This window comes from Olea europaea, unplaced genomic scaffold (assembly GCF_002742605.1).
Source record: "Olea europaea var. sylvestris unplaced genomic scaffold, O_europaea_v1 scaffold3291, whole genome shotgun sequence".
Lineage (NCBI taxonomy): Eukaryota > Viridiplantae > Streptophyta > Magnoliopsida > Lamiales > Oleaceae > Olea > Olea europaea.
Genome location: NW_019251834.1, coordinates 6591 through 22814, shown reverse-complemented (window position 1 = coordinate 22814; position 16224 = coordinate 6591). Strand labels below are relative to the sequence as shown.

Here is a 16224-nt window from a genome sequence, read left to right as displayed (position 1 = left end):
ATAGAAACCAATGTTTTGCTTAGGCTGGGATCACCATGCAGGGTAACAATGTGCCTCCCAACCTGAATTTCATTGTGAGCTCCTTCCAGTCTATCTGTGTTCCACCCAATGTAGCCAACCATTTCACCCCAAGGATTACATCCGAACTGCCCAATTCAAGAGGCAGGAAATCTTCAATAACCCACTCCTTGAACAACGAGGCCCATCCCCATGACTACTCCATAGCCGGTAGTGGCTATTCTGGGAAGCCCAATCCTTTGCACCAACTCTGTTGAAATAAAATTATGGGTAGCCCCGCAATCGATTAGCACTACCAATTGCCCCATAATTTCCCCTTTTAACTTCATGGTCCGAGGTGGAGTCAACCCCACCACCAAGTTCATGGACAGCTCAACCAGTTCTCCCAATTCTGCTAACTCCTTGCTCCCGACGTCCATCCCCATAGTCAACTCTTCTACGTTTTCTGGTCCTTCTTCGTCTTAGATTATCAATACTTCCAGCTCCTTATTTTTGCATCTATGCCCAGCCGTGTATTTCTCGTCACAACGAAAACATAGACCCTTCTCTTTCTTAAGTTGTAGCTCGGCCTCACTTATCCTCTTGAAGGAGGAAAACGAGGGTCGAGCAGCTTTCTCAGCGGACACCCCCTTAGCACTCATAGACGGAGGTGATCTGGGAAGAGAATACGATGAGGGCCTCATAAATGGGGGATGCAGGCTTACATTGGATTTACCTCTATTTGGGCTAATCCCTCCCTGGGCCAATTTAAGAGCCTGATTTTTTTCTTCTATGCGTTGGGCCACCTCCATCATTTGGCCCAAGCCTGTGGGCCTTAATAACTACACCTTAACCCGTATTTCAAGTCGCATCCCATTAATGAAGTTTCCTTCCAAAATCGCTTCAGATACTACGTCAAGAGGTACCGCCAATGTCTCAAAGTGTCGCCAGTATTCTCGCACGGACCCCTCTTGCCGAAGTGCTAGGAATTTCTCCTCAAGTGTCCCTTCATGAGAAGGTCGAAACCTCTCCAATATCAACAATTTCAGGTCCTTCCAACTCTGCAATTTTCGCCTCTTCTTTTCCCACTGGAACCATGCTAGTGCCTCTCCTTCCAAGCACATCGTCGTGGCTTCCAATTTTTCCTCCTCCACCATCTGATTAATGGAGAAGTAACGCTCTGCTCTAAAAATCCAACCATCCGGGCCACCACCATCGAACAGAGGTAACTCCAGCTTCTTATTTCGTTGATCCGATCTCCACCCTTTGTTCATACAGCTAATACCCTTCATACCTTGACTGACCTTCGTCAATTCCGACGTAACCCCTGAACTGGGGGTTATATCAGACGTCGAACCCCTTCGTCCAACTTCCCTTTCCGCCCTCTCTCCCGCTCCTCCCACTTGCTTATCATCCAATTAAATTTTTCCATCATGGTTGACATTTGCCCTTGCAGATCCGATCGCAAGGAATTGAGACCCGTTTGCAACCCCTGCTGTAGTTCATCCATCTATCCTTCAATGCTTCCAACGCGGTCGACTAACATCATTTCCAGGAAGGTGCTCTGATACAAGAATGATAAAAAGTACTTTAAGAAGGTTAAATCGAGGCTTAAATGAAGAGCTGTACTATGAAAATTTGATTCAAATGAACGATTACACTGGATTGAAACTAAAGAAATAAAAAATACAAGAAATATGAGCTATTCGAGAGGCTCATTCTCTCCTCAGGTATGCTAGATTCTTCCTGCACTTCTTGTTGCTTCTTTCCTGCCTTTTATAGTAGTTGGTATTCTTCTGGAATTTCCCTCTTAACGGTCTGCACATGCAGTTGGTTGCAAGCTCACGTGTTTTCCCTCTTGCTACACTGGTTTGTTTCCCTTATTGTCCCTGCCCTGTTTCACCTAATCATGCCTTGCATATATCATGTTAATTGGTGGCCTATCACATTTTTAATTGGAGCATTAGTACCAAAAGAATTCACATACAACGAAGCAATTTTAATTAACAATAATTAAAGGTTTCACTTCAAACTGATCGAATATTAAATCTAGTAATACACTTTAAAATCATAAATTGCGAGCTTCAAACAGCTTTCTCCAAGCTTGAGCATGGTCTCATTGACTATTTTTTAACAGCAAGTCTTTTAATCCCATCTTTGCAGTTGCACCGTATATTTCCAAGTAGTAGTTTGAAGCCCAGTCATTCTCACAAAATTACCAACAGTTTTCACAACTCCACTGATGAAGTAGCTACCTCATGTTGATAAGACGAAAATATAGCATTCATATGGAGAACCTTATCAAAAATTGCAGATTACATATCACAACTACCTTTTCTTTGTGAGGCCTGAACAATCATCTCTATCTGGAAAACATAGCCTTTTCTCCGAAAAGAACTTATGACATCTTCAAGCACAGATTTCTGGTAAAGACTTCAAACCCAACAATAATAATCAAAAGCTTGTAGGTGAAGTACATACCATTAATTAATTGTTCCTGAAAAATAATAATAAAATAAATTTTGATTGTACCAGATTGATCCTGTTTAGTCTGATACACCCGGCCAAAGAAAAGTCTGCACAAGGACATTTACCCCTCTTCTCGTCAATTTACACATAAGATTCCATCCATGCAAACCACCACCTTTAACATAACGAGTTCAAGTGACCATGCTCGCACCTGTCTCCATCTGTTTCTGAAACTCAAAAAAATTTCAGCTAGCAAGCATATTTAAAATATGAAGCTCAGAGAGTTTTTATTCTTACTTGATGAACCTCTGCAGGTATTTTGGCTGCAGATGAACATGAAAAAGAAACAAACATCTAATTAGATTAATTAAAAGAAAAGCAAACACTGAAGAATGAGCAAAAACTAAAGAAGCAATGTAAATTCACTTATCCTTTTCATTTTTCATTTTAGAAGTACATGACAAATCAAACTGCTTGTTGCACTTGAACTAAAATCATTTGCATGAGAAAAACATTGATCACAGCATAGAAAAATGCAACTTCACAATTTTAGATAACATAAAAGATAATATCTCCTTTCCATTTCCATTTGATGATAAAACTTATATGCTGTGATAAATATGCATCCATTATGACAACAAAATTGCTCGAGGTATGCTTTAGACCATGCATATAAACAGTCCCTGAAATGAAATTAATTAGGACCACTTCATGGTTATCATTCAAAATAAAGAAAGCCAAAAAACACACCTAAGTCGAGCTTCTTGATTCAGGGTCTCAACAGCTGCAGTAAAAGAGAATTTACGAAAAATATAAAGCTAAGAGCTAAAATTGCTGATCATCACACTCAACAATGAAGACATGTTCAATTTGCTGAATCTTACAATGTGATTTTCCCCATATAATTGCTGCAATTGTTTGACAACGTCCTGAGTTCCATCAGGGCTCCCATCATCCACTAATATAATTTCGAAGTCAACATCCCTGATCAGACAACAGATAAAAGTTACTACCACAACTTGGACAAGCAATAGTTTGGCATAACAAAGGGCTTACAGTGAGGCAATATTACAGAATTTCAGATTCTACGTCCAAACCGTTCAAGATAAATACGAATGAAAAGAGGGGCAACAAAATAACGAAAAAGAATGCCACTCTTGTCAAGTGTTCATATACTACATAAACGTTCTTGTAGCACATTCCTCGTCTCATGAGCTTCATTAAACTTTCGTTAGTGGCATAGACCTTGCTCGCAGATTCAAAAATATTCCCCTGGAAGATGAGTGAAAGAACGAAATAAAAACAGATATTACAAATCCAAAGTTACTGTAATAGTAATAGAAGTGAAATCGAGGATAACTGTAGTCTCTAGAATGTAACACAAGAAATTTTGGGAGGGAGAAAACAACATACCAGAAACATGCAACAACAATTTGGACTATAACTCGCAACTGAAGTGGTAAATATTGGCGATTTACCCATCCAACAACTGGCCAGAACTGCATAATATTCGTCCAATTTAATACAAAGTCACATCACATTTTGCCCTTCTTACTCAATAATAGGTGACAATTTTGGAACACGAAAAGTAAAAATAAAATTATATCACGTAGTCCATGACGTATACTGCACAGCGGGTATTCCTTCTTAATTTTGGATTTCACGTGGTCCAGGGTCTTCCTGTGCATATTGTAATATCCAAGTAAGCAAAATCCTTTTGTCTAATCATTTTCTTTAGGCTAAGATTGAACTGAAAACAGTAAAGTCAAGAAATCCATATGCCCGTTCCAAACAAAATTCAAGGAGAATTAGAGAGCAAACCAATTATGACAAAGCTTCATCGACAGTTACTGAAGACAAAACCAGAAATAAGATATTGACGTCGCCCCAGAACATAAAATCAGGAATATGGTATTAATAATGATACAGAAACCTATTTTAAGCCATTTAAATTTGATTCTCTAACAAGAAGGTTTTCCAAGGAAGTAGAAACTATGACTACTATTGTCCAGAAAAGAACCTAATTTGTTCAATTTTCATTATTGTGCATGATTAGCAAAAATAATTTATAAGCTGGAAAGGTGTGAGACAAACTCACCCTCAACAACAAACTCATAGTAAATCATGAAAAAGAGATTGTTCCAAGGCGACCACGTCAGTTGCTCCACCAACACCTGAAAGAATTTAATTTGGCATTTAAAGTATCTGATTATCCCAGTCTTTTCTCTTTCTAATTTTTTTACCCGTGGTCAGATACAGGAATTTCTGTTGACAAGGAAGATGTTAAAATACGAAATATTAAAGCTGCAAGCGATGACAGAAAGTATCAGAGAACAGGGGTGTGAGGAATACCTTCTTGGCAACAGTTTTTGTATCCTTCCTCCCTTTTAAAACTTTGTCCAGCAAAACGTGAAAAAAATGCCCAAGCAATCCCAGATAGGCAGCGCCAAAAATCTGCATTTAGGTAAAAATTAGAAATAACAAGTATGTTAAAACCCAATTTCATAGTATTAAACACAATTTTTTAATCAATAATTGTTTATGGTATCAGAAAAGATAAAGGTCTTATTATTCAAGTTTTGCTGTCACTCATTTATGAAACTTGTTCATGTGTAAGACCTTTAATGAATGAATCTTGGCGGCAAATGCAGAGCGTGCTGAAGATAAATTTAAATGGTTTTCCCTCTCCAAAGGCTTAAACTTTTAGATGGGATAGTTCAATACATAGAAGGACGACAAAGAACATAGTGGACAGGTGTAGCAAATGATCCCAATTATTGGCATAGTTCGTAGGGGTTTATGCAATAGCAGCTTCAAAAATGCAATAGTGCATGAATGAAGAAAATCACAATGAAGACTCAGTGTCAGCGTTTTTATCAATTGTGTGCTGACACAGCATAAATGTATACTTATGATTACAAAACAAAGATGAAACTCAGTACAATTCTCGTTTACAGGGTAGGTAAACATTCTTAGAGATATCAATGCTATTATGTAAAGTGAAAGAAGGAAAGGAAGGAAGAAGAAAATACTGAACTTTATTAAAGAATAAAAAGAAGTTACAAATCTACTTTACTGTCCAGTCTTTGCATTAATTATTTAATAGCTTTCAATCTATATCAAGACAGAAAAATTAATTATCTATAAAACAACAACACAAAGGGGAAATAGTTAGTGTCATTTTCAGGATAGACCATTTGCAAAAGCCAGATGAAATCAAGAATTGTAGAACATATTTAATTGGGGAACATTTACAGTAGAAATCATAGATCCAACCCTCAAAAACAGCAGAATTTGCTAAGCTATATGCCAACATATATGTCTGTTATGGTTGGAGTTCAACTTCAACCAAAACCAATTAATTTCCAACCAAATTTAATCAATAACCAGCAATTATAAAATCAAGATGCAGAGTACAGATTGTAATTACTCAAATTGAAGGAATATAAACTGAAATTACAAACTAGAACCAGTTTATGTCCAACCAAAATCAACAATTCATTCCGTTAATTGATGTTTCCATTACAATGCAGGGCTTACAAGTAAAAATAAAATACAAAAGAGAAATAGATAGACCTGCAGAGGAAGAAAAGACAGAGACTTGGAAGACAGATTTATAGAAGGATGAAGAGAAGAAGGAGAACCGAGAAAAATAGAAGAAAGCAGGAGAAATAGAGAAGTAGGAGGAGGAGAGAAGAATACCAGATAAAGAGAGACGCCAAGAAGAACACAGCAGCAGAGAAACGGGAAGAAGAATGGTAGAGGAAGGGAAAAGACGACCTTTCAATTCAATGCTCCCCTCCTTCTTCATTGTCTTCCAACAACCCTATATAGAGCAAAATAACAACCAAAAAGGGCTTGGGCTAACCCACCATACAAGCCCAAGTAGATAAATAAAAATAAGAGAAAATTACCTTGAAACCTACTTTTAAACAATAGTCTTCAGAAATAAAAGGAATTAATTTTCATTTCACAAATCAGGTGGTAACTAGAAATTATTAAATTAATTAATACATAGTTAATAATAAAAAATGTTTTATATCTTCCCCCAGCCAAAACCACCCACGCACTCACTCAAATTAAACTTTTTCTCTCTCTTCTTCCTAGCATCTTCCAGGGATTGATAAAAATGGAAAATTCATAAATTATAAATCTCAGAAATTTCAAAGTCACGCGTCATTGATGGGATGCATCACGACAAATCTGCTCCCATGACTTCATCACCCCCATTCCGCCACTATTGCAGCCATGAGTTTCTATCAATCGAACTAAAATTTTGATTCGACCGAGTGCGCCTGTTCTTCTAATTTTGATTCAATTGGTTGGTGTTTTTTGAAGGTGTTAGTAGAAGTTATAGTAGTGATGATTGTTGTTGTGGATTTGAGTTAAAGATGTTAGTAGTGGTGGTAGTTATTATTTTTTTGAACAGATCTGCTATGGTGGTTGGATATCTGATTTTTTCTGTTCGAGTTCTGGTTGTGACTATTTATGACCAATTTTGTATTGATTGTGACCGGCTGTGACTCGAGATTGATCCAGTCACACACAGTCACATTAAATAAAAACTTGGTCACAGACCCCGTATCAATTTACCCCAGATCTTGTATCAATTTTTAACCCACACACTCTATTTCTTTCCCCAAAAATTAGTTCGGCACTCTCTTACCCAAAAATCAGATCTATGACTTCTTCCCCACCTACTTCTCTCATCATAGTTTCACGAGAGAAGTGTAGTGGTGCTAGTTGGTGTTTTTTGAAGGGTTGATCGAAGTTATGGTAGTGATGATTGTTATGGATTTGAGGTGAATGTAGTATTTATGGTCATCAATTTGAGTTAAAGATGTTAGTAGTGGTGGTGGTTATTATTTTTCCGAACAGATCTACTGTGATGGTTGGAGAGCTGATTTTTCTGTTCGAAATCTGGTTGTGACTATTTGTGACCAATTTTGTATTGATTGTGACCGATTGTAATTTGAGATTGATCTGGTCACAGAAAGTTACAATGAATACAAATTTGGTCATAATTAGTCACATCGAAGCCAAAGTTAGTCACGATGATTCTCAGATAACATAAGTCAGTGAATTAGTCACATATAATACAGGTATGGTCACAGATAACACATGAAATTTCAAACTTTATTTCTTAATATTGAAATTGATCATATGCATATTCATCCCACTTAATTAGATCAGAGATTCAATAGAACTAATCATAGATCTAATGGAACTAGTAACAGGTCATTGCCAAAAAAGAAGAAAAAAGGTAGTCGGTGATTGGTCACCGGAATATTCGTCGAACGGTTGTTGGAGCATCGTCGGGAGGTCGCCGAATCGTCTCCAGAGCAGTCGTCGAAATTGTCATCGGAGCAATCACTGGAATTGTTGTTGGAGCCGTCCCTGGAGAAGTCGCCGGAGGTGGGGTGGAGAGAGAAATAGAAGGGTTTAACGCGATGGGTGGGTGGGGTTGGAGGTGAGGTGGGGTGGGTAAGTAAATTAATTATACTATATTATAATTAATATTTAATAAATTTGATTATCACCCGATTTTTGAAAGATTTTTAGAAATTTGTTAATTTTGAAATGAGATTTTTAAATGGAGGATTTATGTGTTGTTACCTAAAAATAAATTGAGCGAGGCCATGACAATGTCCACAATTTAATTTTACACATATAAAGAAAGGAGAAAAATGTATAATAGTACCACTTTGAGAAGAAGTCGTCTGAGTTGAAGTTTTTGAATGCCAGTGAGCTTCTGGTCGTTCCCGTAGTTATCATCTGCAAAATCCCAATTCAAGATTTCTTGAATAATCAAAAGTAGCGCATACCCAGACATCATCAAGCCCATGTAAACAAAATAAATAACATAATCAACACATCACATGGAAGAAGAGAAAAACTAAGTAAACAACAAAATCAAAATAAAAATAAAAACCTGAAGTTAAAAGAAAGTTAAGACCTTGGTTCTTAAGGGTATTATTAATACTGTTGCAATCCCTTCTTTGCGAAAGACCCCATTTTTCTTCGCTTTGTTCACTCTTCTTTCTACTGATCCAGTGAAAGAGAGTGAGAAAATGGGTTTCTGTTCTTACAACTTCAGTTCTGGTCGTGGCGGAGCTCTCCGCGCACTCTTCTACGCATTTAATTTTACAGATAAAGAAAGGAGATAAATATATAACACTACCACTATGAGAAGAAGTCGTCTGAGTTGAAGTTTTTGAATGCCTGTGAGCTTCTGCGCCACTATATATTCTATATTCATTTGCAAAATCCCAATTCAAGATTTCTTGAATGAGTGATGTTATTCGTAGTCGTTTACTGCGGTAGTCGTCCTACGTAAAAAGTACTACATATCCAGACATAAGAATGGTTGGCTCGGAACTCGGCTTGAAAAATGTCCAAGCAGGCTGAGCTCGAGGCTCAATTTAAAGCTCGGGTCCAGCCTAATTTTAAGGTTATGAGTAGAGTTCGAGCCGCGTGGCTCGTCGGCTCGAGCTCAAGCATTAATTAAAAAAAAAAGAAAAAAGAAACCGAACAAAGGCAGCCGATGCCATTAAAAAGAGAGAGAGAAAATCGAGCAGGCTCAACTTACTAAGGGCCGAGCCTTTCTTTTTGGCCGTGCTCGAAAAAAGTCCGTTTGATTTGACTCAAAGCGAGTCTGAGCCTTGAGTTTCAGCTCGCGAGTCGACTCGACTTGTTAATAGCCCTACGCAGACATAATTAAGCCCATGTATACGAAACAAATAATATAATCAACACCTCACATGGAAGAAGAAAGAAAATAAGCCCCAGTTTGCTCTTCATTTATGGGGAAAAATATATTATGGAATAGTGATTTTTTGGAGAACGTGTGGTTAATAAGTAAGAAAATATTTTTGAAATACGTGTATTATTATTTCATGAAAAAATATGTAGTTGAAAATAAGAATTGGAGAAATGCATTCTCGAAAAAATGGGGATCAAAAAAGATATAAGTATTACCCAAAAAAAAAAAAAAAAAAATATCTCCACGAAGACCATCTCTACTCTGTGCGAAGTGGTCTCTGCTCTGTGTGGACCATCTTCACTCCGTGTGACGAAGATGTTCATTCTATCTCCGTTCTGCGTGGAGACTTCACACTCTCCGCACATAGCGAAAACCATCTCCGCAATGTGCGGAGTCTTCACACAAAGCAGAGATGCTCCGCATAGAGTCCGAGGCTAAATTATATTCTTTAAAATTCAATCAATTAAAAAATAATAATAAAAAAAAGAAACTTACATAAAGCAATTGATGAAGCCTATACAATTTATTTATGCTTGCAACTTGATTTGATTTTCGGAGAAGAAAAAAGAAGGGTAAGGAAGATGAAGAAAAAACACTACAACACTCTGGCAACTCGATTTGATTTTCGAATTTGGAAAGAGAAAGAGATGAAGAAAGAAGAAAGGTAATAAGATGAACAATCTTAGAGGAATGGTATATCGCTGAGTACAACAGGTAATAGCCCAACACATTGTTTTCATCAACTAAAAAGGTAATAAATAAATAAATAAAGTACAAAACGATGTATATTTGTGACACGTGTCTCACCAAGTCCTTTGCTCTTTATATATATAGGATATATATTTTTTTGGTCAAATCTGACTATTACTTTTAAGTAGTACCATGATGAAACATGTTAGCGATGACAAAATTTCCCAAGTATCAATAGCTTAGCCCAATTGTAGGTTGCCACTTAGGACCTCCCTTCCAAGCCTACAGGACAAATTGAAAAAATGTCCCCAATTTAAGTTGTATTTTTGGAGAAACACGTTTTTCTAAATCATCTAATTTTTAACTTCACATATCATTAACAATTTTCCAAACTAGAAAAAAAAAATAGTTTAAGGTGAATTATAGTTTGAATCAGTAGTGCTACTTATGAGTAAAAATAAAATAACCTGATTTTCTAAATTCAGCCAACAAGCTGACATAAATTTCAAATCCATTGTTCTTACATACAACCATAGAAATAAGATATAAAAGTTCACAAAAATTCAAATCCAATGTTCTTATTAGGAACACCAAAAATAGTTTAAGGTGAATTGTAATTTGAATCAGTAGTGCTACTTATGAGTAAAAATAAAATAACCTGACTTCTAAATTTTCTAAATTCAGCCAACAAGCTGACATAAATTTCAAATCCATTGTTCTTACATACAACCATGGAAATAAGATATAATAGTTAACAAAAATTCAAATCTAATGTTCTTATTAGGAAAACCACACAGGAAAAAAAAAAAGAAGAAGAAGAAGAATTCAACACTCAATAGTATCCTTTATTCAAGCAAGTGCAACAAGACTGAAGAGAAGCCATCACTCCATGCTTCTACACTTCATCATCTATTCATCATCCTTGGCATTGTTGTTCGATAAATATCTGTCTGCACAAATTGTAGTCAATTATATAAAATGAAGTTAAAACTAAAAATATAATTGTTTTTTCATCAAATTTTCTGCGTGCAAATACAAGTCAAGTCTGTGACCATATTTCTGTATTTTGTTTCATCGAGTGTATATCTGAACAATCCAAAAGATTTATTTCCTACCAGTTAACTGGTCATCTGCGAAAGTACAATGAGTTATAAATGACGATAATCTTTTGTACAATCAGAATTTGTCATCATATTTCAGGTATTTATGATTCACATCATTGCTTGAAGAACAAGAAACATGGCGACCCTAATCTTTTATTGCATCACACTATTAAAAGAGGAACAGAAAGCGGTTATGATGCTGCAATTTGAGATGTATAAAACCAATAGATAGATCTTCAAACAAAATATTTTCTCCTCAATTTTCAATGTGACTAATTGAAATATAAAGAAAGAAGATGAAAATTTAGTACCTGGGAATGTAGCAATTCAGAGATTGAACAAATGGGGATCATCATTTAACGTGATCAGAAGGATAAATCGAAAGTTTAAATCCCTTGCCTTTATTTGTTAGCGTATTTTCCTTCTTTTGGCTTTGTATTTTCTTGGCAGAAGTAGCTGCTATTTCGTTGGTGCAGTACAACTCTACAGTCTGGAGGGTTGCAATATCCGCGAGGCCCAGTGGGACTGTACTGAGGGAAGTGCAGTGCTTAAGATGAAGACTCTCGAGACTTGGGAAGTGACTACCAGAAGCAACCCAAGTAACCAAATCTGTACTTCCAATATGCAAGAGTTTAAGAGAAGGAAAACCTCCATCCTCTGCCTCCCACAGCTTTCCCTCGAATGCATTTTCTTTCAACTTGAGTATCTCAAGGTTTTCCAACCTTCCCAGTGTAGACATGTACTCCCAATCAAGCTGAGTGCCATAGAGTGTTAGCTTCGTTAGGTTTGGTGGAAATTTGTCTGGAGGGCTAACTATTTTGCCTTCGGAGCCTTGCACATTAACCACATCATTGAATAGCTTCAAATTTTCAAGGGAATTCAACTGTTTCACATTGTCAAACAAACTAGATTCATCCTTGACCTCGAAGAGTTTAGACAATTGACCACGAATACCCAACTTACTTAGGTTAGGAGCCCTGTCCAATACATCTTCTGAACAAGTTTCTGGTGATATAGTTGAAAGTGTTCTTAGGTCTATCAAATAACCTTCTTCATCATTTCTTTTTCTAGAAACGGGGTCCGAAAAAGAAGTGGATGCATTTGTTTCTAGATGTCTCAGTCGAACCATTTTGAATATATCTCCTCTGATTTCAAGGGTATTTGATGATGTCTTGACTATGAGAGTTTGCATATTCCAAAGGTTGGTAATGTGTTTAGGAAGGATCTTGAATTGGATGGAGAGAACAAGGTACCTCAAATTAACCAGTAGAGTTAGGTCAGAAGGAAAACGGCTGAAACGTATGGGCTCACCATCTAATACCCTGAGCAATTTAAATGTTTTGGGGAAGGAAGAAATGTTTGCAAGTGTCAAGGTAATTTCGTCATTGGAGAAACACAAGATAGACCGAACATGTGAACCAAACTGTTTTGGAGATTTAATGTTCAGAAAATGGGGTGGGATAGAAAGACCACGGCACATTTTGAAGGCATCGTTGGAAGACAAATCAGTAATTTGATCAGACCGTTTGATTTCGTGGTAAAAAATTTCCTCAACTGCTTTGTTCTTGCAAAACACATGGATCATGTCATGAACATAGCAAGTTTTAATCTTGCCATTTGACCTCCATTTTTCAACCATGACTAAATTCCTGTTCACAAGATCTTCTAGATAGTCCTCTGCAATACTCTCCAAGGTTAACTCCCCTTTTCGTTGTATGAATCCTTCGGCAACCCACAAGCGAATTAGCTTCCTAACCGAGATACGATAGTCTTCTGGAAGCATACCAAAATATATAAAACACGCTCTCAAGTGATAAGGTAGGTGATTAAAACTCCATGCTATAAAATTGTCCATGGTCTTCCCTGGATCCATTTCAACGTTATATTCCTTCACATTTTTGGAAACATCTTCCCAATGAGAACCTTCCGTACCTTTTTCTAGTAGAATTCCTCCAATCACCACTATCGCCAGTGGTAGTCCATCACATTCAGCAGCTATTTTCATTCCATGTTTGACCAAATCCCTTGGGCATTCCTCCAAGCCAAGTGCTTTTCTTTGAAGTAACGTCCAACTCTCATCAATAGTGAGAAATCGCAAATCATGGCGTTCTACTTTACAGTCGGCATTCTTACCTACATTCCTGTCACGACTAGTCAATAGTATTCTGCTTTTCTTCTTGTTCTTAGGAAAAGCAACTTGGAGATGATTCCAGTCATTTGGAGTCCGAACATTATCCACGACAATTAAATACTTCTCTTCCTCCAAAGATCTAAGAAGTTTTTGAGCTAAATTATCTTCTGTCATGTTACGTATCTCATCAGTGACCTTGGTGATTTGATCCAGAATAGTAAGGAAAACTTCCTTTCTATTATAATCTTGAGAAACATAAACCCATATTCGATTGTAAAATTCGAATTCTATTTTAGGATCACGAAATACCATTTTAGCTAGTGTTGTCTTACCACTACCTGGCATACCAACTATCGATACAACTTCCAGTTCTTCAGATTCTCTAGTAAGAAGATTGATAACTGTTGCTGCCTCGTCTTCAATACCTACCACAAGTTCTTCCTGTACGATGGGAGCCTAGTATAGTAATGACGATCATATCAGAAATGATATGCCAATATCTAAATAAATAGATGTTCGAAACTCAAGCCTATAATAAAACGAAATGTACAGCAAGAAAATATTCAAGATGAGAATACATGTCGATGTGTATACTAATTGGAAAGTTTCAGCACTCTAAGCTGTCACATAGATAATATGAGAATCAACCCGGTAAAAGCATCAGGTCAATGGATTACCAGTCAAATCATCGAGTTATTGTTAAACAAAAAAATTATTTAAAAAATAATGAGCCATATGAATGACAATAAATATAAAATAATCATGGCTCTAGTTTAAAATTTGATGTATAAATTGAAATATTAAAAGTCTGAAGTTTTCTCTTGATTTTTAAGATTATAATGAAAGACATACGAATATCTAAAACTTCACCAGTCAAGCATCAGGTACACTGTATTCGGTTTAAACTTCACATGTGGTTAATTTTTTGAATAATAACATATTCTTTTGAACTCTACTGAACCGATTAATATCCCTTGTTTGAGCCCCATTTTTTTTGGAAGAATGAATTTTTGAATAGTGTATTGATGGGAAATGTGTGGTTAAAAAATAATAAAAAATTTTGAATTTACATGTAATATTATTTTATTGAAGAATGTGTGGTTAAAATGATGTCAAAATACTGTTGAAAAATATATTTTTCCAAAAGAATGGGATTCAAACAAGGGCATAAAAAGTCATCCAGGTTGGACCAGATCGTTTACAACCTTAAGGGTCCCTCACTACCTCTGTCCTGGAGCATCGTGAGGGAGGTAAATTGCAGGTTATGCCTCCAAGGGTACAGGGTGGAAGGCTGCTTGTACACTTGTACTTACTCAAGAGTCAAATCCATATTTCAGGATTCGAACCCTTGACGCAGCAGCCTCAAGCAAAGCTGGATTTCTCCACCCTCCCCTTTTACCACTTGGAGATGTGCCCTGGGGGCGAGAAGTAGAATCCATTAACTATGGGAAGATGTTCCACTACGAATTTAACTGTTACTAAAATGAACAATAAAGCAATCTAAACCAGTTTGAAGATTGGGTTGACTTGGAATCAAGTCATCAACAAAGCTAATCTAGTAGTGTATATACACAGAAGAGTAATTGAGTATATATTATACCTTAGTTATTTTGCTAGGTTTAGATCCTTCCCCATCGAGCCTGGCCCCATCGCCAAACTTCTTCTTGTCGTATATTTTCTTCACCATCGCCTTCATGGGCTCGATCTTTTGCGCCAGATTTAAAAGCTTCGTGGGACGATCCAATGGATGCTTTATTTTTGAAAACAGACTACTGGATTTGTACTGAGCTGCCTCAATAACATATTCATCCACAATATTTTCTGCTTCGTATACTGCGTTTCTTATTAGTTCCACCAATGCTTTCATGGCTGCATCCTCGATCGGCTTTTTGTTGGCATCCTGGAGGAAGAATTTGAAGAGTTCCAGATCATCGCTCAGAGGTTTCACTCTATCATTCACTTCAGAAATCTGCCTATTGGTGGAAGCAATCAACTCCTTTAGGTTATCTAGTATAAATGTCACCGCAGCGTCGGCCATCTCTTCTTCAATTGATTTCTGATAACAGAATCACCCTACTTGTATTGTAGCTATTCTATGCTACATGGTGTGAAGATGGGAATCTTGATTTAGCCTTGTTTGAGCCACATTATTGGAATGAAAATGTATTTTTGAATAATATATTGTTGAAAAATGTGTGGTTGTAATATTATTTTATTTAAAAATATGTGGTTAAAATAATGTTTGAAGAACGTATTTTTTTGAAAAAAATGTAGCTCACCGGCCAAACATGGAAATTATGGAAATTTCATTTATATTTGTAACCAAGTCATTCTATATATATATTTATTTATTTATTTTTATTTTTTATTCTTTGTTAAATCACCGCCCATTATCGAAAATCGTAAAATAGTTTCCGTTCACACCCGTGACAAGGTAGTGGCCCCATTGCACCAGTAGAACACTTTAAAATTTTAAATTGACTCGGTCTGAAAAATCTTTCTGTCAAGCAACAAAATTATGGCTTTAACTTTGTCTCCTCCATGCTAAATTGAGATGGATGGCGTGAAATTCTGATTGTACACGAGGAATCCTGTTAAAGGCCAAACACGCTTTATAGATATAAGCCAAACACGCTTGCTTGCTTTATATATATATATTATAATAGCTTCATTTAATAAGTTATAAATTTAAATATTTTATTTTTTAAATTATTCAAATCATATTTAAATTTATAGAATTTGTTGGATCATCTCAAAATTTTGTTTATAAATTTAAAGGTACTCTATGTTATAGATAATGCTTTTTAAAAATAAAAAATCTCTTAAAATTGATCTAAAGCATAATATTCTTTCCTAGCTCAACTATATATATATATATAACTTTTAATATCATGAGTTTGATCAGTTTTAAATTCCTTTCTTCCGTCAATTCTAGAAGAAATAACATTTGTTTGATGATTAAGTCTTTCATTTTGAATAGGAAAACATATTAGAAAAAGTTGGAGATTCAGGTTGATTTGATTCTTCTTCTTTTCTTTTCTTTTTTTTTTCAGAATATTGAGGTTTTTGAA

At 36.2% G+C, this 16224-nt stretch overlaps 1 protein-coding gene and 1 pseudogene across 3 annotated transcripts; both read right to left on the bottom strand.

The window, feature by feature from the left end:
* Positions 1 to 1603: 1603 nt before the first annotated feature.
* Positions 1604 to 9606, bottom strand: LOC111385803 (annotated as a pseudogene).
* Positions 9607 to 10568: 962 nt separating this feature from the next.
* LOC111385802 (putative late blight resistance protein homolog R1B-17) lies at positions 10569 to 15311 on the bottom strand. 3 transcript variants are annotated; one of them, XM_023010216.1, is made up of 3 exons: positions 14754 to 15311; positions 11334 to 13594; positions 10569 to 10869 (listed from the first exon to the last, which is right to left on the bottom strand). In XM_023010216.1, the coding sequence occupies exons 1-2, from the start codon at positions 15189 to 15191 to the stop codon at positions 11375 to 11377; spliced, it is 2658 nt and encodes an 885-aa protein (XP_022865984.1). In that variant the 5' UTR covers positions 15192 to 15311; the 3' UTR covers positions 10569 to 10869; positions 11334 to 11374. The 3 variants fall into 3 exon arrangements, with proteins under 3 accessions (XP_022865984.1, XP_022865983.1, XP_022865982.1); XM_023010215.1 differs by having other exon boundaries at positions 10569 to 10865; positions 11334 to 13609; positions 14754 to 15310; XM_023010214.1 differs by having other exon boundaries at positions 11334 to 13609; positions 14754 to 15308.
* Positions 15312 to 16224: the final 913 nt, after the last annotated feature.

Coding starts and splice junctions, on each gene's coding strand:
- LOC111385802 (XM_023010215.1), bottom strand. CDS start 15,191: ATGGCCGACGCTGCGGTGACATTTATACTAGATAACCTAAAGGAGTTG. Junction 13,610..14,753: donor AACCTAGCAAAATAACTAAG/GTATAATATATA, acceptor TTACTATACTAG/GCTCCCATCGTACAGGAAGA.